This window comes from Urocitellus parryii, chromosome 6 (genome assembly GCF_045843805.1).
Source record: "Urocitellus parryii isolate mUroPar1 chromosome 6, mUroPar1.hap1, whole genome shotgun sequence".
NCBI classification, from domain to species: Eukaryota; Metazoa; Chordata; class Mammalia; order Rodentia; family Sciuridae; genus Urocitellus; species Urocitellus parryii.
In genome coordinates this window covers 148,116,992-148,144,189 of record NC_135536.1, presented here as the reverse complement: position 1 = coordinate 148,144,189, position 27,198 = coordinate 148,116,992, and the positions used below count along the sequence as shown (strand labels likewise).

The following is a 27,198-nucleotide window of genomic DNA, read 5'->3' as shown; positions in this document are numbered from 1 at the left end:
CCTAAGTGGGCGCAGACTTTCCCCGCGCAAGACCTGTTGCGCGTCCCTGCCGGCCGCGAGCAGGAACCAGACACCGGCAGCGGTGCACCTGTCCCGACGGCGGTTCTACGCGCCCGCAGCCCCCTCCCACGGGCTTCCCCAGCCCTGGCACCACCAGAGCAACCCACCGCCCAGCGCCAGTCCGGTTCCCCACCCCCTCAAGCGCAGCCGCCGCCGCCGCCGCCGCCGCCCCCGGCGCCTGGGCTTTCGCCTGCGGGGGAGGGCGGGGCGCGGCCCGACGCCGGCAGGCGGCCGCACTCGCCGCGGCCGGGTCTGGCCCAGGCGGCCGCGGAGGCTCTCACCTTGGCGGCCGCGGCCCTGGCGGACATCTTGTCTCTCTCCAGCGCCGCGCGAGGTTCCTCGGACCCGAAACTCCGCGCAACCGGCACGCCCGGTCCTCACGCCACAGCCCAAATAAACATCTCCCGGGAGCGAGCGGGACTGGGGCGGGAGCGGGCAGAAAGGCCCGGCCCACGGGGAGGGGATTCAACTCGGACAAAAGTCCAGGAAGCGTCCGCCCCGCCCGGGTCTTCTCGGGGCGCGCCCGAACGGCGCCTCCCTCCGACTGCAGCCGCCCGTTCGGCCTCCCAAAGCTCTACCAGCCCGGCCACGTCGGCCCCACCCGCACGCCACTCGGCAGCGCCCGAGGCCTCCGGCGTCTCCTCGGAAGCCGGCTTCCACACGTAACTTCCCCGGAGCGCGCGGCCGCGAAGGGGCGCGGCGTCGGCGGGCTGAGCCGACGCCGGCAACTCCGGGCAGCCACGCAAACCTGCCAGCCCGGCCCACTCACTGAGCATGCCCGGCCGAGCGGGGGCGGGCCGGGGGCGGGGCGAGCTCGGGGGGCGGGGCCGCGGCCGGGGTCCGACCAGAGGCGTCCAAGGAAAAGCCCCGTTACCCAAGAAACTTGAAGGCAGCTTCCACCGCCCTGGGAGGCTTTCCGGAGTTTTTGTTTGTTTGTTTTTAATCGAAGTCCGACAGATTTTGACCCCCATTGAGGTCCTCAACCCCGCTTTTTCGACTACCAACAGAGACCTGTCCACTTGCTCCTCAACAAGCCAGGCTGGATCAGCCCAACGCTGCAGTGTGGCAGGAAAGACTGGCCTGGCAAATACCTGACTGTCGTTTCCTTAACTGTGGAAATATTCATGGTCACAGCTGTCGCCTTGTGTCTGGGCGTTGTTGCCCCTTTGAAGACAGAATGCATTCTTGCGTCTCTGAGGCGCTCTAACAGGCTTAGGACGCTGCTCTCCTTTAGGACAAACCGACTGCCATAACAAAACTGGTCACACATCAGGAGCACTTCTAGGGGCAAGCGATCTGAGAAACACCCAAGAGGCCTATGGTAACCGGGCCCACCTCACTTTAGGCCCCGAGATATATCCAAAGCTACACCTCCTTCCCCCCAGCTAGACAGGGATCTCAGAAGTATGGTTTTAGCCACCAAGTTTGCTGAAATTCTTGGCGAGTAAAGGGGCCAGGCTGTCCTGCGTTTTTAAACCGTTTTCCTCCTGCTCAAGCTGGGCAGAAAAGGATGTAAAGATGCGCAGTCCACCTTTCAGTTTAATCACCCGCTACACACACTACCCCAATGTCTGCGTGCGGCCTTGCTAAACACCAAAGAATCTGTATGTAGGGAAACATTACCACCCTCATTAATTTACACTTTGTAAAATGTAAAGCTCCTCTAAGCTGGATATGCTGGAGGGTTTGAGTGGGCAGTTTTGTGGGTCTGCAGTATGAAAGAAACAACACTGTCTAGTGGCACAATGCCATTAACTAAATTTAGTTTAACAAAGGAAATAAATATGTCAGAAAAAAAAAGTAAAGCTCCTTACAAATGTCAGAAATTCTTAGTAAAATTAAATAACATCTATACAAAATTCTAGTGCCAAAAAAGGCACACAAGAAATGGGGGGGGACATACACAATAGATTTTAAACTTTTTTTCTTTAGAATTCAACTGTATGAAAACATCAAACTTAATTGTAACCAAGAAATATCCATATATGGTATGTAAACATCAATTAAGGCTTCAACAAAGTACCATATATTTTGTAACTCTAAGCTATATGAACTACAACAGGACATTCTTCAAAGTAAACCCTTACTCTTTTCATTCTTTTTTTCCTGCCTAAAGATGGTCTAAATCATTTGTTTTAAAGTAAAATCATGTATGATTGTTTTGTCTTTGGACACTCTTATTTATTTGCTTAAGAATGGTGATTAAAATTCCCTATGAACAAACACCATTTTTTAAATTTTGGTAGAAATGTTTTATTTAAAAGGTGGTTGTAGAAGACCTTTCAGATTGTCTTCACAATTTAATAAAATGTACAATATGGATAACTTGCATAGAACAAGGTGGGGTGTCTTTAATGACACCTAAATCTGGGGATAATATCTACAAATGCACTGACGTCTATACCTTTTTCTCATTTATCATTCTTATATTTTTAAGTGCTAGATGACAACAATTTGTCACCAAACTAATATATTTGATTATAGTTTTAATTTTGCCATGGTTTTAAACAATGATATCAAGCAAAAATATTCCACATTGAGAATGCTTTGCTTCAAAAATGATAATCAAGCAGGTGGGAATGTGGCTCAGTGGTAGAGTGCTTATATAGCATGCTGGAGGGCCAGGTTCTATCCTTAGTACCTTAGCACCTCCCCAAAAGGAAAAAAGATCAATAAAAAATTGAGATTATGCTTTATTTCAGTGAATAACAGAATCCCTTTGAAATTGTATTTTTTTTAATTAAAAAAGAATTGTGGTACTGGGGATTGAATCCAGGAAAACTCTACCCCTGAGCCCTTGTTTATTCTTATTTTTGAGTCAGGGTGTCCCTAAGTTGCCCAGGCTGTCCTTTAGCAATCCTTCTGCCACAGCCTCCCAAGTCACTGGAATTAAAGGAGTGTGCCACCCTGCCCGGCCTATAAATGATATTCTAAATAGCTAAATTAAATTGTATCTAAACTGAACTATGTGTTAAACTGTATAGTTATTTTAAGTATTTAAATCAAATTGTATTTTGATGTATCTCCTTCTCTCTAAATAACCAAGGGAAAGTTTTTGTTGATAAAGGTAAAGTTAAAACACTTGTTGAGAATTAAAAACATATTTGTATTTCTACAGTTCATTTTTGAGAAGGTGCTTTGCTATGAAGTAGAGAGCATAAAGCATTAATCTCAAAGACTCACCCTTAACATTAATAATTAGGAGTTTATCAATTGAATACCAAAATTTTTTCAAATTATATCAAGATTAATGTGGTCATAATTCCTGTACATCAATGAAATAGAAAGAAATACACGTAAATTAGAGATTCTCATTTAATGAGTTCCAATAAAGTTTAACCAAGAACTTCTCTCCATGTACAGATTTATTTCTGATCATCTACTGCTACTGAACAGGAAACTAAAAAACCACAACACTTACAAAGACAACTTCCTGTGGGATATCTGGTGTCTGCGGCTTAAAATGAAAGAAACATGGTTTGTGTAAAATCTTTGTAAATCTTAGTAAAACTTATTAAAGTTTTGACCTAATGAACAACTATATCCATTATCTACATTTTACATATGTATGTTTATGTTTCCATTGCAAAACAGATCTTCAGAAAAGCATCTTTGTTTTACTTTTGGTAGGAGCTATGCATTTATGCATGAACTGCTAAGAGGAAGTATTAGGATACACCACAGTGGAGCATGAGGCAATCTTGATAAAGTTATAGAAGAAAATATATACAGAATCCTAAAAGTAGGAAAACTTTATCAAAGCACTATAAAATAAAAATATAAGTCATCCTAATATCACTCCTATGCCATATCATTAAAATTATATAAATTTCTTCAGAATTTTCCTCTGCCAATAAAGTTGTATAGCAATGTTAAAGGGTTACCATTTTTAAGACTCAGAAAGCTTCTGGATTTAATACCAGTAAAATTTTTAAAAAAAACAGTTTAGGATGGTAGAGGATTACCAACTCTTTAATCTTATTTTAAAATAAACATTACAAATTATGCACATTAGTTAAAATGGCAAATTTTATATCAAGTACATTTCACTACAATGAAAATTATATCCATTTGCCAAAGTTATTTCATTTTTTTAAAAAAAGACATGTAAGCACTAAAGTCAAGTCATTTTTTTATTCATTTCAGAATAAATAAGAGTATTTTCCTAAAAAGAACTCCTCCTTTGGATCCACCTTTCCTCTGACTTTGGCAAGGTGGAACTTTCTCTTTAGGGTCCTAAATATTATATAACCAGGCAGTTTGGAGGCTCCAAAAGCCTGTAACTATTGAACCAGCCAGGCTGGCAAGCAGCTTCTGATTCATCTCTGAGCAGTGTATCTTCTATTCTCTACAACAGCTATTATACATTTCCTATACTCTCCTAGTGATTCCTCATAGACCCCCATCCCCAACCCAAGCAAAAACATTTCTTTCCAGAATCCATAAAGAGAATAGAACTTGAAGAATGGAAACTCCCTTCCCTTCCTACTAAAACACTAACAGACCTATCCAGAGCACCTGCTTTTCTTCTCCTGGGATGGGAACTAAGGTTGGGCAGGGGTGGGGCTGACCCTCCTGGTTGTATCCTGACTCCATTAACTTCATTCTCATTTTAGCCAAGTAAGTGTACCTCAGAATTCAAGCTTCTTTTAGTGTCTCCCATCTTAAACCCAGAGGGGGGGGGGGGAAACAACCACTGATGTCTCCTGGCTACCTCCCAAGGTGTGTATCAGCGAAGGTATAAAGGGCTCTAGCACAGAAGTGCCCTGCAGAATGGCCTGCAACTGTGGTTTTAAATCTTAAAAATTTCAGTTTTGGATAAGTGTTTTGTAAATGAAAGTTTATGTGACAGTGGAGTGTGCACTCGGGACTTGGGGCCTCTGCTGTCACATATTCCTATATCTAGTCACTTGTCAGGAGGATTTCTGAGATATCCCATACTGTACCCCCTAATGTCCCTGCTGGTCTTCTTCCACCCTGTTCTACCACTTCTGTCCATGACAAAGATCTGAGCAGGGGGTGGGAACCAATGTGTGTACACCAGTATCTTTGATTGTACAAGAACCCCAGACAGGCAGAACCACTTCCTGTCTGGCGGTCAGCTGGCTGGAGCCCACTTCTTGATAGGCCTCCAAGAGGCCTAGCAGAGAATCAGGAACCAAGATGTCTAGCCATGGAATTTTAACAATCCTCGGTGACTGCTGTGGGTTAGAGCAGGAGGCATGTGACTCAACTTCCCCAGACTTTATTCCTTGCAGGACATTGTAGACTTTTGAGGACACTCAACAAGCCAGCAGGCCCAACACATGTACAAGTGGGACCCAGGGCACTGGGTAGGTCTGTCATGCTGTGATTATGCTCCCCAAGCCTGACATAGCGTGCTCCCTGTACCAGTGCTGTGACTGGGAATGCAGTCTTCTCTCTTACCTTCCAATCTCTTCAAGACTGGCTGATTTTGTCTCTTTTGGCCAGCTTGAAGCATACTCCAGAGACAAGCCACAAAGTATGAATTGTATAATTTCAGTATCTCCTCATATGAACTAAGTATTCAAAAAACTGGTGTTGCACAAAATGAATAGTAAGATTCAAGCTAATAATTCAATTTTGGGTTTTTTTTTTTTACTTAGAATGACATTAAATAGTAAATAAAAAACATGGAAAGATGTAAACTATAGGAGAAAAGCAAAGGCTACATGGTATATGTTCATTTAAGAGCATGTATTTCTGCTTGTTGAACAAGGAGCCCTGATGTTCATTTTGCACTGGGCCCCAGATCATATAGGTAGCACAAAGCCCATCTCTTCTCTAGATGCTTTTCTACCAGTTTGTGACAGACTTCTCAAGAGCTGCCGACCAGCTCTGGGTCTCTCTATTAATAAATGTCCAGACCATTTGGAATCCCCCTTAATTTCACAAATAATACTGGTATACATTCCTTCGGTAAAAGGTTCATGTAAGATATATTTGAAAAACCAACAGGATCTCATCCACTGCATTTCCCTTCTGATTACCCAAGAAAATGATTATTTAAACCTAACCCGAAAGTTTGTTTCCAGATGGCTTTCCATGTTTTTATTTGTGTGTGTGTGTGTGCAAATTAGAGGAATAGAGGAACGGATATATAGGAATATATGGTTTTGTGGTGTTTAAACAAATGATAGACAATATTTATGATTGTGAAATTCGTTTTTTTTCACTTAATATTTTGTCTTGGTAATTCTTTCAAACAATTAAAATCTGCCTCCTCATCTTAAAATAGCTTTCTAGAACTTAATAATATGAAAGTTTAGGCTGATTTCTGCTATTATAATGTTGAAATGAAAATTCTTACATATGCTTTTTTTTCACATGTGTTTCTCTAGGAGAGGCATTTCAAAAAGGAATTTTCTGGCTTGAAGGATATGCTTATTTAAAAAACAAAAAATAGACTTTTATAAAGTAATAAAAACATTTAAACTAGATACTGCCAGCTTGTGCTCCAAGAAAACCGAATCAACTTATCATATTTCCCCCCACACACACACGCCCATATGAACCCTTGAGAATATTAATCTTTTATATTTCTGTCCACTTAGTAGGCAGAAATGGCATATCACTTCCCTGATGCTGTCATTTACCCATTTTGTCCTATTAGGTTATTTATTTTATTGATTTGCTCACCTCCTTTATGTATCCTTTTGTACTGCATGCAGTCTAAGGCTTATCTTTTGGTCAACTGTGTGTGTGTGTGTGTGTGTGTGTGTGTGTGTGTAAATAAAAAGTACTTCAGAATAACTTTAGTTTTACAAAAAAGTTTTTAAAGAGAACAGAGAGTTCCTAAACATCTTTCCACTGACGCAGCTTTCTCTAAGGTTAATATCTTGCATAACTACAGGGCATTTGTTAAAAAAGAAAAGATTCTCATTGGTGCAACATTATTAACTAAACTATATCAAGTTCTGCCAAATTTAATTCTTGAATTTCTTTTACATTCTTCCGATTTTGCCAATTCCACCTACCCTCCAAATCTTGTGAAAACTATTTTGATAACGTTGGTTTTGAGCTTCTAGACTTTTCATGAGTTCAAGGTTTGAGAACATGACTGGATGAGGCAGAATATAGATCAAAAAAGTCAGAGGACAATACAAACAGTACACACTGAATTTCACATTTCTTACTATGTTCAAAAAACTTTTCAGGGCTGGGGATGTGGCTCAAGCGGTATCGTGCTCGCCTGGCATGCGTGCGGCCCGGGTTCAATCCTCAGCACCACATACAAACAAAGATGTTGTGTCTGCCGAAAACTAAAAAATAAATATTAAAAATTCTTTTTCTCTCTCTCTTTAAAAAAAAAAAAGAAACTTTTCTTTTTCTGAAGCTCATTTTTGGGAAAGAACTGCTGTAAGACATTTTCTGGGTCTCAAACACTAGTGGAAATTAGAAGAAACCTATCTGCACCTTTTTATTTTGGTGTCTGTCCTCCAAAGATGGCAAGGAGAACCAAACTCATTAGATTAAGGGAGGGTGGGAATAAAATATTATTATGGTTTGGATCCTAAATGCCCCTCAAAGATCCATATGCCAAAGAGATGGTCCCTAGTCTGGGGTACTACTGAGAGGTGGTGGAACCTGTAGGAGGTGGGGCCTAGCAGAAGGAAGTTAGGTCACTGGGAATGTCCTCTTGACTTGAAGGGGATATTGGGGCCTAGTTCTCCCTCTCTTTGCTTCCTGGCCATCATGAGGTGTACAGCTTTCCTCTACCACCTACTCCTGCCACAATATACTGTGCCACCACCTCTGAAACTATGAGCCAGTGATAAATAATTCCTCCTTTTAGGTTGTTTTTCTCAGATATTTTGTCACAGCAACAGAAAGCTAACAAGCACAAATATATTCCTTAAAAGAAGTCAAAGCCTTCCCCAAAGTATAATTCTTTTTTTAATATATTTTTTAATTGTAGTTTGACACAATACCTTTATTTTATTTATTTATTTATTTTTATGTGGTGCTGAGGATTGAACCCGGAGCCTAGCATATGCTAGGGCTGTGCTCTACCACTGAGCTACAACCCCAGCCTCCCCAAAGTATAATTCTTTTTAACAATATGTGTGTGTTGTGAAACCTTTATAACAGTATTTTAAGATAAGCAAAATATGGAAAATTAATAGAATTTCATAAAATCCTCCTTCTAAAAGAGGTAAATATATTTTTATTTTTAAAATAGTTTTGTAGGGTACTGGGGATTGAACCCAGAGGCACTTTACTACTGAGCCACATCCCAGGCCTTTATATTTTGAGACAGACCTTGTTAAGTAAAATAATTTTTAAAGGGAATAAAATATATACACATATTTGCTGATATTTGTAAAAAGAAACTTTGGAAGGAAAACTAAAAACAAAAATTACTTTTACAGGAAGGAGAAGAAAGCAATTACATGAACATTTTCTATATATATCTTACAAATTATTTTTAGTTTGGAAACAAAGACATTTTATGTATTTAAAAAAATAAAATGAAATAAAAATACAATATGTAAAAGCTGAAAACAAACTGAAACAAGAAAACTGAATGTATGTAAAATCAGTGGCCTAACTATACAAAGAAAAGATTTCTGAGGACTGTAGCATATTCCAAGAAAAATAGTATTGCAAAGAAGGTTGAAATTTCATTCAGTAGTCTGTTACTAATAACATTAGCATTATTACTTTTTAAAAAAATATTTCATTTAATTGTCGATGGACCTTTATTTAATTTACTTATTTATGTGGTGCTGAGGATCGAACCCAGTGCCTCATACATGCCAGGCAAGTGCTCTACCACTGAGCCACAACCCCATCCCAGCATTATTACTTTGAAACATAATTTATTTATATTAACTAATATAAAACTTATATATTCATTGGTGTATAATGTAATATATATATTAACCACCATATATTAGTGTACTTAACTTATATTAACATTAACATACATCCATTTATAACATTCTCATTATTACTATATATATAATAATTTTTAAGTTATACATACAGAACAATTCTAAGTAATAATAGTACCATAATGTATGTTGCTCTATGCTAATAACGTTGACATTGTTATATATGTTTTAGTAATGATGCATATTAGTGTATGTTAACGTTTTTAGGAACCAAGATTTTCTATCTAAGAGAAAAAAGTATAAAATCAAAGAAGTTAAGTAAAAATTTTGCAATTCTAATTTAAGTTGAAAAAATCAGTCTCTGTCTCCATATATAATATATATTTGTATTTATTTCCTTTGGTCATTGGAAAGGACTAGAAATAATGAAAACTCAACAGCAATGGGCACACTTAATGTCCATACTGAATTTCCAGCCAAGAATGGCTAATTATAGTCTGGAGCAAAGAATGTGCAAGATAATCTGGGAATATTTTGTGACAGAATGCAAAGAAGTTCTTGAAGAATAATCGATCAAAATTATACAGAAGCCAATAAGTAGCTCTCATTGGCCAAAGATGATACAATTTGTCCCTAACCAAAAGAAAACAGGTGAAGTAGGGAGGGAGGGAGGAAGGGAGGGAACGAAGGAAAGAAGGAGAAAAGAAAAAGAATGCATTTGACTGAAACACACCAAATATCTAAAACCCAGGACTTCATAATAACAAAAGAGAGTAAGAAAGGTATACATTTGACTTTTTTTTAATTGTGAAAATCAATAAAAGCATAAGGGTTTGTAAGCCTATGCTGTTGAGAACCCTGAAATCACTACAGGAAACAAACAATAACTTACTGAACATTTTAATGGTGAAAATCAACAAAAATATAAGGGTTTGTAAGCCTATGCTGTTGAGAACCCTGAAATCACTACAGGAAACAAACAATAACTTATGGGACATCCATGGATATAACTTGGACACCACCTCCCTACTTCCCTAAGCTGTCAGTTAACAGAAAAGATATACTTTGCATGAACTTTATTTCAGATAACCAAATAACTGACTGATGAGAAGTTCCTCATACATGAACTCCAGTTAATAAATCTGGAAGTAATAAGAGAAAATCATCATCTTGTGCACTTAATAGATTTAGGCAATGATTACCAAAAGATCAAAGGATCAATCTGAGCATCACTAAAAGTAAGACAAGCAAATATTTATGACTCCCATAAAGCAATTAGAAACACACGGTATTAACTATTAAGATTTTTTATTAAAAAAAAAAAGGAATAGAATGAAATCCAGCCTATAGGGTTAACTTGGGTTAACCTGGAGGTGCAAGTTAAATGATTCCATAGGATTAAACAAATGTGGAAGGAATCAGACCAGCTTTTCCAAACAGAGCAATACAAAAAAAAAAAAAAAAAGAAAGAAAGAAAGAAAGAAAAGTAATTTGAGACTTTAAATGGATCTTACATGAATTTCTTTCCAAACCAATCTACTTTAGCAAGACTTTTTTTAAAAAGCAATTGGGAATATTTGATGATGGACAGTTAGATGATACCAAGATATGATGATGTCATCACAACTACCTAAGGAAGGGACCTTTTTTTAGGAGAAGCATATTCAAACATACAAAGTTGAAATCACATGATATTTGGAACTTGCTATATTAAGAGTAAAATTTTAAAATAGAAGAGGCAAATATAGCAAAACATTGAAAACTGGTGAATCTGGGTGATGGGCATATGGGAGATTTATTGTACTGTATTATTCTTTCTACTCTAGGGTATGTTTGAATGTTGGTATACATTTGACTTTTTTTAAATCGTGAAAATCAACAAAAGCATTAAAAACAGAAACACTTCTACCAGATAAGGGAGGCAGACTATAAACAATTGTCACAGATTCTTTCCATCCCTGTTTGGAGGTACTATTGCAACTCTTTCTTTAAGAGGTTTGGTCTTTTCCCCCCATCCCTTGAATCTGGGCTGCAGTGTGACCTCTTTCAGGGAAGGAGCAAACATGATACAAGCAGAGACATGAAAAGTAGTTGGGAACTGGGGTTTGTAAGCCTATGCTGTTGAGAACTCTGAAATCACTACAGGAAAAACCCAGACTAGGCTGCTGGAGAGGTCACATGAAAAAGAAATTGGAAGCCTTGGCTAACAGCCTGCCAACATACAAGTAAGGAATTTCTAGACCCTCCAGCCTCAGCCAAGCCACGAACAGCACAAAATATGCATGAGTGAGCCTAGGGATATAGCACTCAGCAGAAATGAACCCAATTTGCCGGCCCTCGGAATCATGATTGTTCTTTAAGATGGTAAATATTGGGATGGTTTGTTACATAGCAATGACTAACTGATACAAAAGGCTAAACCTATAGGAATACTAATCACAAATGCACACACTCATTCAAAAGACCAGCTTCTTATCACTGTAGGGTACACAATGTGTATTCAATGAGAATATCTGAATAGGAATTTGTGATACTATAAAATAGTATGTACAGAAACTTTTCTAAAGGCAATGGAAGGTTTGGGTAGGTTACCTCCTTTTGTATATAGGAAGTGCAATTAAACCAAGTATGGTAGTTACTCCAGTGATAGAACTTAAGTTTGGCAGATGGACTATGAAAAACTTCTTTTCCTCTTGGAGAACTTTAGTAGACTGGCTCTACCTCTATTCAATAATGACCAGGTGCCAGAGAAAAGCCTTTGAGATTGGTGGCAGCTGGCCTGACTTTCTTTTCTGATGCAGTTTTGCATCAAAGATAGCCAGTGCAGGGAGAGAACACACATTCTCCTGACAAGCTGGCTAAACCTTCCTCCTCTAAGGGGCATGCTGGTTGCCCTATCATATATGATTCAGTAGGGTACACTTCCCCACAGGACACATTTCACTTTATGTACTCTTGTAAATGATGGATTCAGTAGAAAGATGAGAGCGTATTTAGAGCCCTATAAAAAATGTACATAAGTCACTGAGGTGCATATGGATATTTTAGTTAAAGTACTTTTTACTAAAAGACAATAGTAAAAGGCAAAAGATTTATAGGATCTTAAGAGTAACTGGGCGTGGTGGTGCACACCTGTAATCCCAGTGGCTTGGGATGCTGAGGCAGGAGGATTGAGAGTTCAAAGCCAGCCTCAGCAAAAGTGAGGCACTAAGCAATTCAGTGAGACCCTGTCTCTAAATAAAACACAAAGTAGGGCTGGGGATATGACTCAGTGGTTAAGTGGCCCTGAGGTCATTCCCGGTACCAAAAAAAAGAAAAAGAAAATAGTAAAGGATTTTTACTATAAAAAAGCTCAAATTACAACCACTCAATTTAACTGAGTCACATAACTTTAAAATAATCCTCATAAAGATTGTGGTTCATCTTAGTATCATGAGCAAAATGTTATATTTGTAAAATAAAAAAAAAATCAAGAGAGTTAAATATTTCTCTATAATAGCAGCTATTTATTTGGAAGTTATTTTTAAATTACTTTGATACTTTAATTTTTGATGACTATGTCTATTTTCAGTACTTTAAAATTACTGTTTGCACAATTATCACCTACATTTACATGCTAATTTACCCAACCTCTTCATTTATATTTTAAAAGGTACAGTATAATTTTTATAAGTACATTTTGAGAAGCAAAGAATCTTTATGAGTAAATGACAATATTTTATACTACTTGGCACAAGCAAACTACAGTAAATGTTGCAAATGCCTTTTGCAGCTATTTTGGGTTGGAAGTTAACATTCAACAGGTTTAATGACACAAAAAAGATGAGCAAATATGGTATTTGGGAAGAACAGATTTCAAAAGCTAGGAATAACTGGTAGCAGCTCCATTATTTATGAAACTAAACTTCAAAGAGAAATATGAAAACCTAACCAAGCTTAAGGTTGGTACAGCAGAAACCAAGGCACCTCGATCGAGGCTCCTCCATTTTGGGGAGCACTTTGTCCTCCTGCTACCGAAAGACTTGCCATCTCTTTCTGAAAGGGGGACACAAAGAGCTGAGGGCAAGCCATAGATTCATTATCATCCCACATAATGCTAAAATAATGACCTCTTTCATTAACAAAGTGTGGATACATATGGGGAAGGCATCAGAAAGCACATGATGGAAATAATCTAAGAAATTTCTTCTGGGAATAAAGTTTCCTCCTCCATCTCCACACTGAGGAGGGCAGGGGACAGAAGAAAGGGCCTTGACGAGGTTGAGGAGTGGGCAAATGTGAATTCTAAGACCCTTTAAAGCTATAACATTCAGCGATCTGAATAGTAATAGCCGAGGATTTTCTCATCCCTGACACTGTGAGGCCAATGCAGGATGAGGTTATCGGTAGGTCTCACAAGTTTTGGAAAGATAAATATTATATCTGTATACCTTGTTTCCATAAAAAGCTCTAATTTTAAATGTGATTAATATATCCATAAGGAAATGCATATTATATGAAAATGAAGTTTTATACAAGCTGAGCAAATTAAAAAACATACAAACTGAGCTGAGCTTAATCACATGTGTGAGAGTGTTTTGAAAGGGTGTGGTTTCCTCTCTCTGCATTGTTTGGAAACATTCTGACAAAGGCAAATTTGTTTCTCTGAAATCCTGGAATGCAGCCTGGAACTGGATCCCAAAATAGCATAAAATATGATATACCTATAGGTATATCTGTTTAAGTCAACCAAGAAATGTGATAAACACCTAAAAGGTTTCACATCTATATTCTCTAATTCCTTTATTTAGATAGTCTCCATAATTAGCTGGACTGGGAAATTTAGCAACATTTCATGTACTTTTCATTTACTTTCCCATTCATTCATCTACTCATTTTTTTCATCCTTTCACCTAACATTTATGTATCTTTTATTGTGTGCCAGAACCTAAATTTCTTTTTTAAAAAATTCAGGTTGTTTTCACTTTTTAAACTTCTTTTCTCTCACTCCTGCCTTGTTATCTACAATGTTGCATTCTTCCAGGATACATGTAAATTGTGGCACTAAAAGCAACCCACTTGGGTCAGTACCTCACACCAGCAGAGGAGGTGGTGCCTGAGAAGCAAATCAATGTGTGAGCTGCTTTGTTCACTCCTACCATCTCCACCTAAAGAGAACACACAGGTAGGTCATAGCTGGATCAGGAAGTCAATTCCAGCTGGACTTATTTGCTTCTTACTGTCACTAATGTTAAGTTACTCAGGAGATGACCAACTCCTAGAGTCAACTCAGGACACAGCAGTAACAGGCTACCTACCATCTGAAGGTCCCCCAAACCCATGCCTTGAAACTGAATCATCAAGTTAACAGTATTAAAAGGAGGTGACTTTAGGAAGTGATTAGTCACAAGGATGGAGCCCCTCATGAATAAAATTATAGAATTTCTCAGAGATTAAGGTAGTGAAATCTCCCCCACGTTCCTTTTTTTTTTTTTTTTTTTTTTACTCTTCCATTCTTCCTTCCACTTCAGGACACAGCATGCCTCCCCTCTGAAGAATACAGCAGGAAAGTGCCCTTTTGGAATCTGCGATCAGTCCCTCACCACACACCAGATCTGCTGGTGCCTTGGTCTTGAGTTTCCCAGCCCCCAGAACTAGAGAAATAAAATTTCTATTGTTACAAAATTGCTTTCTCTATAGCATTTTGTTAGAGCAGCAAAGACAGGCTAAGGCAAACATAAAAGTAGCATGTATTACTGCTTTAACATAAAAAAGAAACAAAGAAATTGTATACTCTGTATTATTTAACTTTCTGTTGCATAAATGTAATTACTTAAGCAAAATAACAATAAAACTGGTTTAAAATGGCAATTAATAGTAATTAGTAGTAGGACTAATTAAATGAGATGTGAGAAAAATATAACAATATTTTACAATATTTCTGTTCTGACATAGCAGTTTAACTCATTTAAAAATTCTTTACTGACTTATTTAAATTTTGTAAGCTTATATTATGTATTCTGAAGATATACAAATGTTAAGGCTTTTAAAAAGGAAAACATAAAAAAAGCACGGGTAATTAAACAGATAATACCTATTTTTAATAACAACATCAAACAAAGTTTCTGCTCCCTGGTAGGATATTTTACTCTTTGTTCCTTCTCCACAAATACTTCTCTGAACTGCTTGAAGTTAAGACCTTCCTCTTTCTTTATATGGTAGTAAAACTGAATAAAGTCATATGTAGAATTCATATTGATTTTCAGCTCTGCACTTTCTAAGCTCACAGTCCACTGATCCATGGCATAGGTCCAAGTGATGACATCAAACTAAATATCCTCTCAAAAAAAAAAAAAAAAAAAAGAGGGGAAAAATCAGTGGAGTGTGGAATACCTATGATTTTACTTACTAGCATGCAAGAACAGGTTTTCACTTATGGAAATTCATTTTCAGTTCTTCAAAAATATCCATTTTGACTCTACAGGCTTGTTAAGTTGTTGGCTAGGACATTCATGTTTAAACTGTCCATTGTTTTACAAAACTTTGTATTTTGAAATAATTATAGATTTATAAGAAGCGGTTGCAAAGAAATGTACAAGGAGGTTTCATGTCCCTTGCCCTCAGTATCCCCTGATGTTCTCATACACAATTATAGTACATTACCAAAATAAAGAAATTGACATGGGTACAATCCAAACACAGCATTCAGATTTCACCAGTCATATGCACTCTTGTATATGCATACACACATGTATGTAGCTCTATGTGTTTATCATAGTGTTGTTTTTTAAACCCACAGCCATTACTACCAAGATCAACTGAACCATCAGCAGAAGACCCCCCTCTTGTAACTCCATAGAGCCACACCCATCCCCTCCCCTTAATTCCTCATACTTGACAACTACTAATCTGTCCTCTCTCCTATAATTATGGTACCTCATTAATGTTACATAAATGAAATCATCTAGTATGTCACCTTTTGGAATTGGCTTTTTTTTTTCATTCAGCATAATTTCTTTGAGGTTTAATACAAGTTGTTGCATGTATAGGTAGTTTCTTCCTTTTAAAAAAAATTATTTATTTATTCTAATTTGTTATACATGACAGCAGAATGCATTTCAATTCATAGTACAAAATATAGAGCACAATTTTTCATGTCTCTGGTTGTACACAGCATAGAATCACACCACTCATGTCTTCATATATGTACTTAGGATAATTGATGTCCATCTCATTACACCATCTTTCCTACCTCCATGCTCTGTTTTCTCCCCTCCTTCCCCTTTGCCCTATCCAAAGTTCCTCCATTCCTCCCATGTTCCCCTCCTCCCCCCATTATGGACCAGCGTCCACATATCAAAGAAAACATTCAGCGTTTGTTTTTTGGGGGAGATTGGCTTACTTCACTTAGCATGATATTCTCCAACTCCATCCATTTACTTGCAAATGCCATGATTTTATTCTCTTTTAATGCTGAGTAATGTTCCATTGTGTATATATACCACAGTTTCTTTATCCATTCATCTATTGAAGGGCATGGTTCCTTCCTTTTCATAAGAATGGTTTCCATGGTATTAATGTGTCAGTTTAACCATTCACCTACTGAAGGACATTTAAGTAATTTCCATTTTTTTTTCTATCATGAGTGTTATGAACACACTCTAACACATCTCCTTGTGAACACACTTCTTTAGCCAGAATAAATGTCCAAGAATTTAAATGCTGAGTTGTATGGTAAATCCATTTTTAGTTTTTAAAGTAACTACAAAACTACTTTCTAGAGTGACCATCCCATTTTACATTCCTACTAGCAATGTAGGAGTGAACCAATTTCTCTGCATTCTTGCCAATATGTGCTATTACCACTGTTTTTTCTTTTTTCATCTTAGCCATTTTGATAGATGTATAATGGGTATCTTGTAGCTTTAATTTGCATTTCTTTAGTGGTTAATGATACTGAACAGCTTTCCCTGTGCTTACTGTCACCTGGACATCCCCTTTGGTGAGATGCCTTTTCTAATAGTTCTTTGTATAGTCTAGATAGGCAGAGGTCACAGACTCGGATATGCAGTTTGCAGATATTTTCTTCCTGTCTAAAGCTTGTTTTTTCATCCTCTCAGCAGGCTCCTGCCCAGAGAGGTTACTTTTGATGAGTTTCAGTTTATCAATGATTCCCCTTTTTTATTTTACATTTGGTGTCAAGTCTAAGTGCTCTGCACCCAGTTCTCAGTCCTGAAGACTTTATCTTTTGTTCTTTTCTGGAAGTTTTACAGTTTCATGTTTCACATTTAAGATTGTCTGCCATTTTTAAAGATTCCAAATGGATGTTAAGTTAAACTTCTTTCTTTCAGGAGAAATCGTTTTAGGTAAAAGCAAAGCCTGAATTTAGAAAATCATAGTTGTGGTTTAGGTGAGATAGTCCAACTTAACTTGGTATCCTGTTTCTGGTAACTTCAAATATTTTTTGAGCAGTTGTACTTCAAAATATGATCCAATTTTTGTCCATATGAGTTCTTGTTACATGCTACACAAGAAATTACACAATCCAGACATAGTTACTTTACCCTTTTCTAGGGTCTCCCAGGCTTTATCAAAGATTATCAAGCACTTCTAAAGAAAGTACACATAAATTTGTTTTACTTGATACTTTTCTCCATTCTCACCTTCCATGTGTCTTCAAATAGAGAAGAATATTCTTTGTTCCACACTTTGAAAATATGATTTGATGACAGGCTAACATTTTAATATCATAGATTTAAAAACAAAGACTATTCTTCCACTTCTATTAATTCAAACATTTCATTCAGTACTTCTGAATGAAATGAAACTAGAAAACTTACACCCAAAACTTGACCCAAAAATGACCCAAAACTTGCATGATGAAAGTCTCATTATTACCTGTAAACAAACCATGCCTTTTGGAAGTGTGTTGTCCTCAAAGTGAGTTAGATATTTGGTAGATAACATCATTGTAGTTTCTTTGATAAGAAGTTTACATGGAATTTCCAAAATTTGCCTTTGTACTATGTGCTCAACATGCAGATAGATGAGCAAAGCTTAGTTTGCATTTGGGCAATATATCAACAATCATTTTACTTTACGTTTTTTGAGATGTCATCAAAATCTCCACAGAAATCAATGTGATTTGAAACTTCATTTTCCAAATCAAAATTCCAAAGAGCTGGGGGGAATATTTATTTTGCCAGGATCTGATACATTTCTTGACATACTAGAAAACATTGTCCCTTGTAAGACCTGACAGAATCATCTTTCAGTCATAAGGGGCCACTGCATCTGTAATCAAGATCTTCTTTTCTGCTGCTCACAGGGCACCATCAGCAACTTCTGAAGTCTATCTGTACTCAGTAACAAGGGACAACAGGGGAACTACACAGTAATATGATTCATTTATGTAGTGTGTCCAAGACCAGCTAGCACCTGCTGCTTTCAAGTGACTACTGATGTCTTTTAGGAAGACAAAAAAGCTTTGGATTTAGAGGAATATGCTTATCTCAGCCCAGATGGGTAAGATTCAATCTCCATAAGTGGTTGGTTTCACATTACCTTCTCCACCATACCCAATCCCAATTCTTTTTCTGTAGATTGTGTAATGTTCTGTTTGATCATTCACCTCCCTGATCCAGTTGTATGTGTCCTTGCATCAGTCATTAGAGCATAGTCATTTATCCTTTTCAGTGAGCTTTAGGTCATGCTGGCATTGTACCATATTAACACGGTAGCACTGTCCTGGTACAATTTTTGTGTGTGTGTGTGTGTGAGGGTGGAGATGCCAGGGATTGAACCCAGAGCCTCATGTATGATAAATGCAGACTATACCACTGAGTCACCCCCTCCCCAGGTCCTACAAGCACTATCTTGATACAAAACACAACAACTGATAAACAAGCAGAGTAAGAGCTGGATGTTTAATGTTCATGATTACAAAACCCTTAATTGCACACTGAAGTCACATAGTTTTCAATGATGCCACAATGGATGATCCATTACCGTGAACCACAAATCACAGTTGCCAACATTAGCAGTGGGATAAAAACTGCTAGTTTTTAGAAATACCAATAGTACTACTGTAGTGATAGCAGCTATAGAGGGCAAATAACCTACTCAGTATCCACCTGATGCTAAAACCAATGTTGCTTTCAGCTCCTTTTTTTTTTTTTTTTGCAGCTGCTTTATGGGTTTTGTATTCCTTCCCCCCACCCAACCCCTCGACCTTCAGCACCCACTGCCAAAAGCCTGTGCTTTCTATGTCCCAGCAAATGGTTTCCTGGGAAACAGAATTTTCAGTGTTAAAATCAGAACAGTCCCGGGCAAATGAGGACAGCTGGCCACCCTAGTTATAAATACAGAAAAGCCATTCTAGAAAAGCTTAGAACAGGATGGCCAATGTGTTGGATTGTTCTTTTCCCTGACCATGTTCATTCTAGAGGCCCAGGGAGAGAAGTTTGAAAGAGCAGATAAACATCCTTCTCTATCACTTCCACATCCATTATTAGTTTGAAAACTATATGCATTCCTCTAGCTTTGTCCTTGCCCTGGAAAAGAGGCAGAAACTGGAGGGGCAAATGCTAAGCGAGGAACCCTACATCAGATGTGCTTCCTCACGCCTCCCCATAGTTACTATCTGCTGCCATGGAACCAAGCAGCACACAGTAGCATCTGTCATGAATACAAAGCATAACTATCTATTATTTATTTGTTGCATTTTTCATTAGATGCCATTCCATTTGCTAGTTGTTTGGAATATGAGAAAAACTAACAAGAAGGTCTTGGTTCCCAAAAACCTATAGTCAGAGGATGACACACACACACACACACACACACACACACACACACACAAATGAGATAAGAAAGAGGACTAATTTCCTATATATCAGTAATAAATTTTCTGAGAAAGAAATCATGAGAGCAATCCCATTTGCCATAGTCACACAAAATAAAATAAAATATCCTAGGAATAAACTTAACTAAGGAGGTAAGAGACCTCTGCAATGAAAATTACAGAACACCGATGAAAGAAAGTGAAGACATTTATAAAAAGGAAAGGCCTTCCATGTTCATGGATTGAAAGAATTAACATCATTAAAATGTCCATACTACCCAAAATGATCCACAGATTCAATGCAATATCCATGAAGATAACAATGATATAGATCACAGAACTAGAAGAAACACTCCTGCAATTCATATGGAAGCAAAAAGACCCCATATAGTTAAAGTAATCTTGAACAAAAAGAACAAAACTGTAGGCATCGTGGTTCCTGATTTCAACATACATTACAGAGCTAGAGTAACCAAAACAGCAAGGTACTGACAAAAATAAATAAATAAATAACAGACCAACAGAATGAACAGAGATCCCAGAAATAAATCATGTTTACAGACAAGTGATTCACAACAAAGTTGACAAAAACGTACATTGGAGAAAGGCTAGCCTCTTCAATAAATGGTGTTATGAAACCTGGATATACACATGAGGCTAAACTTGACCCTTCTCACCCTGTACAAAAAAATCAACTCAAAATGGATCAAAGGCCTGAATATAAGACCCCAAACTGTGAAACTACTAGAGGAAAACAGGGAAACACTTCATGACAGACCATAATTTTTCTGGATAGAACTCTAAAAGCACAGAAAACAAAAGCAAAATTTGACAAACAGGATTACATCAAGCTGAAAATCTTCAATGCAGTAAAGGAAACAATCAACACAGTGAAGAGACGTCCTATGGAATGAGAGAGAATATTTGGCAACTATTCATCGGACAGAGAGTTAATATCCAGAATGTATAAGCAACTCAAACAACAGCAACAAAACAAGTGAACCAATTTAGAAATGGGCAAATCACCTGAATAGACACTTCTCAAAAAAAGCACAAAGGGCCAACAAATATATGAAAATGTCCAATATAATCTGCCATCAGGGAAATGCAAATCAAAACTACAATGAGAAGCCTGGCACCAGGACACAGGCCTATAATCCCAGTGGTTCAGGAGGCTGAGGTGGGAGGACCATAATTTGCCAGCCTCAGCAAATTAGCGAGGCCCTAAACAACTTGGTGAGACCTTATCTTAAAAAATAAAAAAAGATTAAAAAAAATTTTTAAAGGGATGGGGGGATGTAGTTCAGTAGTAAAGTGCCTCTGGGTTCAATATCCAGTACCCCAAAAAATAAGTTTAAAAAAATTACAATGAGATAATAAGTCACCCAGTTAGAATACCTATTGTCAAGAAAAAAAAAATAACAAATCTTGGCAAGGATATAGAGAAAAAGAAACTTTCATACACTGTTACTGAGACTATAAATTACTACAGCTATTATGGAGAAAAGTATGGAGGTTATTGTAAAACAAAACAAACAAACTAACAAAAACTAGAAATAGCTCTACTGCATGATCCAGCTATCCATGGGTTTATATCTAACAAAGGAAATGACTTCTGGGTTTTTATCCAAAGGAAATGAAATTAGCAAACCAAAGAGATACTTACCTACATACCTATATTTATTATTCATAATAGCTAATATTTAGAATCAATTTAAGTGCCCATCAACTGATGAATGGACAAAGAAAATGTGGTATATATACACAATGGAGTATGACTCAGCCATAAAGAAGAATGAAATCTTGTCATTTGCAGGAAACAGAGGAGAGTATGTTAAATATAAATGTAAAGCCAGATACAGAAAGGCATCTACCACATGTTCTCTCTTATAATATGTAGAAGCTAATAAAAGTTGTCCTGAAAATAGTATAATGTATTGGAGGTTGTGAAGGGTTTGGGAGAGAAGGGTGGAAAAAATATAGGTTGGACTTGATCAGCACACACTGTGAGCATGTATGAAAATATCACACTGAACTCCATTCATGTGTACAATTAATACATGTTAATTTAAAAAATAAAGTCCCTCATAAAAGGCCTGGGACATCATGAGTACCAACAATGATGATACTATTCCATACCAATAAGCAAAACATGAGAGAGGGAAGGGTGGGGAGAGATATGGAGGGAGGGAGGGTAGGGGTGGGGGGATAAGAACACAGATAGGAAGCAAAGGTAAGAAGGACAGTAAACTTGGACTGGGGACCTGGGGAAGGCTTCCCTAGGAAAGGACATAGAGGAAGCGAGAATTCCTGAAATAGGAAACTATGAATTCAGAATAAGAGTTCCTGCACTTCATAGTCCTTGAAGTTCATTTCAAGGGTAACAGTTTGAGGGTTGCTCTTCTGAAAACAGCACATTGGCATTTCCCATGAGCAGCAAGAACTCATGAGAGGGTAGAATGTGACTGCAGATGGCTAGCTTTCCCCCCCACCACCCTGGAGCACTGGGCCTCCAAGAACATGAAAGGCCAGGGTTCAAGCTGAGCTTCAGTGTCCTTAAGTAATCTGGACCCGCCGGCCGAAGTTTAGTCTGGCTCATCCACGGTTAACACAAAAAGCTTACCAAGCAGAAACATAGGGAGAACGTAATTCAGCCAAAATATTTAACCCACGGAAAATAATTTATACTTGTTCATATTTACAAACAAGCTGTTCATTAAAAAAACATTTAACTACTCATTAAAAGAAGACCCACCCTTCAGGACCTATACTTTGCAAGACTTAGTTACCATTTAATTGGAGTTACAGTATAAGCAAAACATATAAAGATTGCATTTCTTTATATGCTGCAATTTTACTTTTTGACTAATTCCAATGTTCTCTGTCCTCAATCAGTCTGACTTAGTTATGTTTTGTCGGGTTCAGGCTACAAAGTCCTGACTTTGTGTCTCAACCTGCCAACCAGAAGGAGCAGATTAATAAATTCTCAAGATTTAAAAAGGTCCAGACTATAGTCCATCCTTTTCCTTATTAATTTAAGTGGTAGCAAACTACTGGGAAAATAATATTTTAACTTCAAAAACGATACTAATTTTTTCTTGACCATAACTTGGATGGATTGAGAATCAATTAGAATTTGTGGCTTCTGTCTTCTAATAATATTATAATACAATTGTGTATTTATTACACAGATGTTACAACTATATACTAAAGTTGCTGCGTCACCATCACTTGGGGCTTCTAAAGCAAGAATCTCAACTAAGAATTATCTTAAGTAGGGATACATCTAGAAATGATGGGGCAGAGTGGAACTTTCTGATCTTCAGGTAAACTTTGACTAGGAGACCCAAGTTAGGGTATTTCAATTTGAGAGAGGGAAAAAAAAATAAAGCTAGTTACAGCTTCCAGATATAATTGTAAAAGGAAGGTTAATGCATGGTCAGAAATGCAAAAATCTCTGAAAGCCAGAAGAGCTAATTTGCTTTTCTCTTCATACCTGATGCCCATGGAAATAGGAATTAGTTTTGTTAAGTTACCTATTTCTTATCTATATAAGAGAAAAAAGTTCCACTTTTGAAATGCTGAATTAATCTTACAGATAAGCCTAGTTTGCATCATGTTTAGTTTGGCGTTTGCCAGCTACACACTACCTATATGTGGACAAACTACCCAACTTCTCTGAACCTTATTAATAAAAATGAGATAACCATTATTTTTTATGCATAGTGCTGTGATGCTTAAATAAGTTCATGGATAAAAAGTATAGATAAGCATTCAAAAACATAAGTAAATTTGCTCATATTTTACTAAACTATTCTTTGCTTCCTATTTTGGCAGCCAGTGCTTTTTATTGATGTTACTATCTTTGAGAGGAGTTAAGCAACCATTCCCAAAATGACATGAGCTATTTTCTAGACCAAATTCAATTACTGAGCAGCTAATATATGCTACATGCTGGGAACTCAGAGCAGACAAAAAGTTCCTTCCCTGCTCCCCAGCTCCCATTGTAGTGGAAAAAGAGACTAAATGAAATAAATAAAAAAACATGTGAAATGTTAGATGGTAGAAGTTCTGGAGATAAAAATATAGTGAAAGAAAAGGATAGGGAATCAGTGAGAAATGCAAAGCAGTTCATCTGGAAAGTCTCATTGAGAAGACACCTGGGTACAGGGTTAAAGGAGAAAACCATGCAGACACCTAGGGAAAGATGGCTTGGAAGAGGGTCATCAGCTAGTAGGCTTCTCAGGTGGGAGCGGTGTTAGACATCCACATATTCCTGTTGAGTGGGTAGTGGGTAGATGAATGCCAGCCCCTTCCTTCTTTAAGGAAGAGTTCCAGGTTGGACAATCAATGGATGAGCTGATAATCATCAAATGAAGAAGCTGTTGGAAGCCAGGAGATGGGACAAACCCACGTGGTGTGTGTAGATACCAAGAACAGATCCAAGACCAAGCTTTGGGGCATGCCAATGGTAAGAAGTCCACAAGAAGCAGCAAAGGTGGCTAAGAATGAGTAGCCATGTATTTTAGAAGCCAAGTGTAGAAAATATTTGAAGAAGAAGAAACTGATTAACCATGACCTGTGTCAAGTGTCATGGCTAGTTTCAGAAGATGAAAACAGAAAACTAGACCAAAGCAGACACTGTAAAATCCTCAAAAAAAGTGATGGTAAACCAGTTTTTAATGATTTAATAAGGTCTTACAATTAAATGACAGCTTACACATGTATTTATCTCCATTACTAAATCTCACTAAAATGACACTAAAGATAGCAGTCTAAACACATAAGGACAAAGAGACAATATTAGTCAGGCCATGACTCTTCCTTCCCCTCTAAACTCTCAACAGATCAGAATTGATCCTGGGGTCAATTCAAAGATGGATTTTTCAGCTAAGTTTAATTGGTTATCCCAGGAAATCCAGAGAAATCGAAGCCCCAGCAATACTAAAGGAAATATAAGAAACCTCCCAGAACAACAGCAGATCATAAGGAGATTACAATCTAGGTGAAGTAACAAGAATAAACACAAAAAAGGTTAAGCAAATGTAAAAAATAAAATAAAATAAAATAAAAACCAAAAAAATGCTAAAGAATCATATTTAAATGTCAAACTTCAAAATAAAAGATATTAATGATCTAAGATGTTGTCATTATTGTAAGGAGGCAGAGAACTCAATTCCTGCCCAATTCCTGCCTGCAGCCAGGGAGACGTCAATATTCACATGGACATCAAAGAGCTTCTCAATTCTGACAATCCTGTGTCCACTCTCTCTTGACAACACAGGCCCAGGGGCACACAAAGAGTCCATTACCTCAGTCTACCTCTCTCTGAAGTCACTGCACCCAAATATCCCAATCTCCGAGTACATTTAGAAGGTTTTCAGTCAATAATAATTCTCTCTATTTGCTGATTCGATACCAGAGCTGAGGGAATGAAACACAGAGAAAGTAAAAGTGAATAAAAGAGGGAAATCTGAAGCAGTGAGAGTATCTTTTAAAGATCAGTTCATTTACTCATTCCAGCATGTTAAAGAAGCGAAGGTAGGGCTGGAGATGTGGCCCAAGCAGTAGCACTCTTGCCTGGCATGCGTGCGGCCCGGGTTCGATCCTCAGCACCACATACCAACAAAGATGTTGTGTCCGCCGAGAACTAAAAAAAATAAAATAAAGTTCTCTCTCTCTCTCTCTCTCTAAAAAAAAAAAAAAAAAAAAAAAAGAGGTGAAGGTAAACTGGAGTCGTGGGGGGGGTCAATATGTCAGACTTAGGGGAAAAAAAGGGCTGGGGTCAAAGAAGAGAAAAATGTCTGAAAACATATAAATGCCTACTTAAAAAAAAGTGTTCTGAAGATATTAGTAAATATCTAATGAGCATTTACTTCAAAATAACATACAATGAAATGCTAAGTGCAGTTGTTTATCTATTGCTATACAACAAAACTTGGTGATTTAACCAGGTGTGGTGGCACGCCTGAAATCCCAGCAGCTTGGGAGGCTGAGAGAAGACTGCAAGTTCAAAGCCAACCTCAGCAAAAAAGTGAGGCGCTAAGCAACTCAGTGAGACCCTGAGTTTTATTTTGTAAATAAAATACAAAATAAGGCTGGGGATGTGGCTCAGTGGTCGAAAGCCCCTGAGTTCAATCCCTGGTACCCCTCCTCCCCAAAAACTTGGTTATTTAAAACAACAAAACAACAAAATTTCCCAAAATTTCTAAAGGTCAGCGCTAAGGTTTGAGTCTGGTTCCCAGAGCTCCTGCATTAGAAACTGAATCCCCATATTCATATGTTGATGGTATTTGGAGGTGAGGTCTTTGGGAGGCAAGTGGGGTTAGATGAGGTCATGAGGGTGTGGCATCCATGGGATTAATGGCTTTTTATGAAAAAGAAGAAAGACCTGAGCTAGCACACTTACTCTCTGCCCTGTGATGCCTTCCATCATGTTACAATGTAGCAAGAAGGCTGTCCCCAGATACCAGCAACCCCGGTCTTGGATTTCTCTACCTCCAGAACTGTGAGAGATGAATCTTTCCTTTATAAATTACTTACTCTGTAGTATTCTGTTATAACAACATAGAGTGGACTCAGACAGTCAGGTATCCAGGAATAACTTAGTAGAGGGGTTCTGGCTCAGGGGCTCTCGTGAAGTTGCAGGCAAGACATGCACAGGGCTGCCTCATCTGAAGGCTTGATTGCTCTGGAAGATCTGCTTTCAAGATGGCCCTGGCACATGGTTGTTGGCAGAAGGCCTCAGTTTCCTACCACACAGATCACGCCACAGAGCTGCCTGAATGCCCTCAGGATCCCCCTGCCCTGCCCAGCAACTCAAGAGAAAACAAGGAGGAAACCACAATGCAAGGATGACCCAATCTACAAAGGACATCATCATATCTACCTAACTCTGTTTACTAGAAGTGAGTCAATGAGTCCAGTCCACATTCAAGGGGTGGGAAATTAAGCTCCACTTCCTGAAAGGAGGAGTATCAAAGATTTTATAAATATATATATTTAATACCTTTATTATTATTTATTTATTATTATGTGGTGCTGAGGATAGACCCCAGTGCCTCACACCTGCTAGGCGAGCACTCTACCTAGCACACGTGGAGTACACGACTGAGCCACAACCCTAGCCCTATAAATATATTTTTAAACTAGTACACTATCTGGTTTTGTAAAGAGCAGTATAGAAATACTGCTAAAACAAACACAGAAGTATAACACAAATCAGAATGTGGTAAAACGTGTTATATATAGATTTCATCAAGAAAATTATAATTTAGTCAAGGGTCAAACTTACGAATTATTTCACAAAACCTACTTAAAACACTGTCCAAAATGCTCCACATAATTAAATTTAGTTTAATTTTGGCTCTATTCTTTTTTTTTTCTTGCTTACTTATAGGATCATGTTATAGAAATGTTACATTTAGAAGTCTTTTACTGATGGCATAAGTCATCAAGTTT

The 27,198-nt window shown here is 37.9% G+C and overlaps 1 protein-coding gene across 7 annotated transcripts in view; it reads right to left on the bottom strand.

Annotated features, from left to right (window-relative positions):
• Window positions 1-27,198, bottom strand: part of Tjp1 (tight junction protein 1) — a 230,210-nt gene that overhangs the window by 88,167 nt on the left and 114,845 nt on the right. The window contains exon 1 of one of the 7 annotated variants that reach the window (XM_026406957.2): window positions 342-790. The exons of the other annotated variants lie outside the window; for them this stretch is intronic. Within the exon in view, the coding sequence (XP_026262742.1) occupies window positions 342-368 (27 nt within the window). The 5' untranslated portion in view covers window positions 369-790. Of the gene's footprint in view, window positions 1-341; window positions 791-27,198 lie in introns of those variants that run through there. 7 annotated transcript variants of the gene reach the window in all.